General features: G+C 32.6%; 1 protein-coding gene across 1 annotated transcript; it reads left to right on the forward strand.

Annotated features, from left to right (window-relative positions):
- The first annotated feature begins 712 nt into the window (after positions 1–712).
- On the forward strand, positions 713–2,314 carry LOC117273124 (zinc finger BED domain-containing protein RICESLEEPER 2-like). Its single transcript, XM_070180042.1, has 2 exons — positions 713–1,174; positions 1,313–2,314. The coding sequence occupies exons 1-2, from the start codon at positions 713–715 to the stop codon at positions 2,312–2,314; spliced, it is 1,464 nt and encodes a 487-aa protein (XP_070036143.1).
- The last annotated feature ends 1,024 nt before the right edge of the window (positions 2,315–3,338 follow it).

Below are 3,338 nucleotides of genomic sequence, written 5' to 3' on the forward strand. Positions count from 1 at the left end.
TAGGAATTGGTTGAAGAATCACGTTGCTAATGTGGTGTTTAGAATCTGATTGAAGTATTGTATTCCAAATATGAAGTGTTGCTAACACTCCGACATGAAGTCTTTGTATTCAAAATCCTAGAAATGAATATATTAGGTTGAAATTAATATCCTAGAATGAAAGGTGTCTTGAAATTAATGCATTAGGTTGCCACCTAATCATAAATGACCAAGAGTCATTTATCTAATATGTGGCTTGCTGCCACGTGGGGGTGGGGTGAAAATTTTAGATCTTTATCCAACTTATTAGTTAATTAGGTAATGTCCCATTACCCGGTAATTAACTAATTACCCGCATAATTGAGAATTATCTCAAATTACTTAAAATACTACTCATTTTTAATATACTTTATACATCATACTATCATGGTCATATGGTACCTTGTATGGTATTAGTCCATAAATATCGGGTATTATATCTCGAACCGTATTTTATCCCAAAATGTCAAACTTCGACGAAATTTATTTTTTTGATTTGCTTACCCTCTCTTTTTCATGAATTTACTCATCACTTGTTTGAAATAGCATAATGCTTATAATCGCAAAATAATCTCATTCCCGAACTTACGTCGATTAACTTACGACGAAACTTTAACGTACGAAAATGCGGGATGTAATATCTCATTCCGAGCTTTCATCAATTTATTTATGGCGTACTTTCGCGTACGAAAATATGTGGTGTAAGAACTTTACAAAATTTATTGATGAAGGAGGCAAACGTAGAGCAAAATGCAATTATTGTGTAAAACACTTTGCTTCCGAGACCAAGACTAATGGAACTTCTACTTTGTGGAATCATTTAAATTTGATGTGTCTTAAATCTCCCTTTAGATTTGTTGATAGGAAGCAATCTACATTGAAACTTACACCTATCCAAGAAGGGGGACAAGAAACTGGTAAAAGTTCTATTGAAAAGGTGGTATATAATGTGGAGGATATTAGGAGGGCAATTGCTGAATTTGTTATTATTGACGAGCAGCCATTTAAAGTTGTTGAGGGAGAAGGATTTAAAAATTTAATGGCTAAGGCTTTGCCTAATTTTGAATTATCTTCTCGTGTAACTGTGGCTAGAGATTGTTTGAAGATTTATCAAAGGGAGAAAGAAAAACTGAAAAAACTTATCAAGAACCAACATGTATGTTTTATTAGTGATACATGGTCATCACTCCAAAATTTTACTTATATTGTTGTCACCGCCCATTGGATTGATGATGAATGGAATATACAAAAGAAGATACTTAACTTTTTCCAAACACCAGATCACAAGGGATAGACTATTGCTAAGGGTATTGAAGCTTGTACGTTAGAGTGGGGTATTGAAAACTTGTTTACGGTGACGCTAGATAATGCAAGTGCAAATGCTGCTGCTATTAAGCATTTGAAGGCACGTATTGATGACTGGAAATTAGTAATATTGGGAAATGAGTTTTTACATGTTAGATGCAATGTACATATTTTGAACTTGATTGTAAAAAATGGGTTAGATGAACAAATTGATCCCATTTTTCGTATTAGAAATGCGGTAAAATATGTCAAGTCTTCCTCTTCAAGGTTTGCTTCTTTCAAGTCACATGTTGAAAAAGTTAAGATAGACAATCATGGTCTTTTGAGTCTTGATGTTGAGACTAGGCGGAACTCTATATATACAATGTTAGACACAACTGTGAAATTTAAAAAGGCCTTTACAAGAATGTACGTGGATGACCATAAGTACCAAAAGTATTATCGAGAGGTAACAAAAGGACATCCATCTGTTGATGATTGGAAGATTGTGAAAGCTTTTATCATGTTCCTTAATATTTCTTACCAGACCACTTTAAAATTTTCAGGAAGCTTATATGTTACTTCGAATGCATTCTTCCATGAATTTTTTAATGTTCGAAATGCTATTATAAAGTATTCTTACAATGAAGATCTTATTTTAATTGATATGGCTAACATGATGAAAGGAAAGTTTGATAAATACTGGGGTAAGTTTGAGAATTTGAACATGTTATTATTCATTGCTGTTGTGTTGGATCCCGGATATAAGATGAAGTATGTGAAATTCATTCTTAGTATATCATATAATCCTTTGGTGGGAAAATTGAAATCAGATCAGGTGACAGGTGCTTTGACTCGTTTGTATGATCATTACTATAATTCTTTCTCTGAATCTTCTAATGACAATTCTGGAGGTGAAACTAGTATGGTGAGTGAAGTTGGTGATATTTTGCTATCTCGCTGGGCAAAATATTTGGAAGATAAGGGAGATGTTGAGAAAAAAATGCTCTGAGCTTGAGAAATACTTGACGGATAATATGGAGAAGACCAAGGATTTAAATATCTTGGCTCGGTGGAAAGCTTCATCTAGTAAATATCCAATTCTTTCAAAAATGGCAAGGGATGTTCATTCAATTCCTATTTCTACTGTTGCATCTGAGTCATCTTTCAGTACCGGTGGTTGAATTCTTAATTCTTACCGAAGTTCTTTATCACTAAAGACGGTAGAAGCTCTTATTTGCACTCAACAATGGATAAAGTCACCTAAGGAATGCAAGCTTCAAGACTATCTAGAAGAAATTAAGAAAATTGAGCAAGTTCAAGAAGGTAATTTTATATATTTAATTCGTAATGAATTTGATTCTATCTTTATATTGTTTAACATATAACTGTGTTTTTTTTCCCAGAATGTCCAGGTGACCCTTTTAGTATTGATTACTTCAGAACTTCAGTTAAACAAAATAGTATCAGCCTATTCATGGTGCTTGGCTGCTTGCTGCTTATTTTTAACTTTTGTCTTGGCCAACTTTAATTAACTTGATATTTTTTGTGGAACTACAAGTTGGGTTGTAACTTTTGGTTTATCACATGTTTGTTGTCATTTTCTATTATGGAAGGTCTTGGAATTATGATTCATACGAACAATTGTTATTCCTCATATATTATTTTAATGAATAGTAATCATGCGGATAAGTGATGATTATTTGATCTCTTTCAAGCATAATATAACTAAAAAGAAAAACCGAAAATAAACCTAAAAAACGAGAAAATAGAAAAAATAGAAAAAACGAAACTGAAAAAACCGAGTTTATGTTGGTTTGATTTGATTATAAATTTAGTAAACCGACATAGTTGGTTTGATTTTGATTTAATAAAAAACCAAACCGCCTCACGTACACCCCTACTTTTCATTCTTCATCACTTGTATGAACAAATTAGTTAAGGAAAACTTACCTGAGATAATAAAATAATTTGGCCATAAAAACTTGCCTGTTGTGGTTGTTAATTACAGAAAGGAGAAGAAGCTTTTGGTTCTT

The sequence above is a fragment of the Nicotiana tomentosiformis genome, chromosome 7 (assembly GCF_000390325.3).
Source record: "Nicotiana tomentosiformis chromosome 7, ASM39032v3, whole genome shotgun sequence".
Classification (NCBI taxonomy): Eukaryota; Viridiplantae; Streptophyta; class Magnoliopsida; order Solanales; family Solanaceae; genus Nicotiana; species Nicotiana tomentosiformis.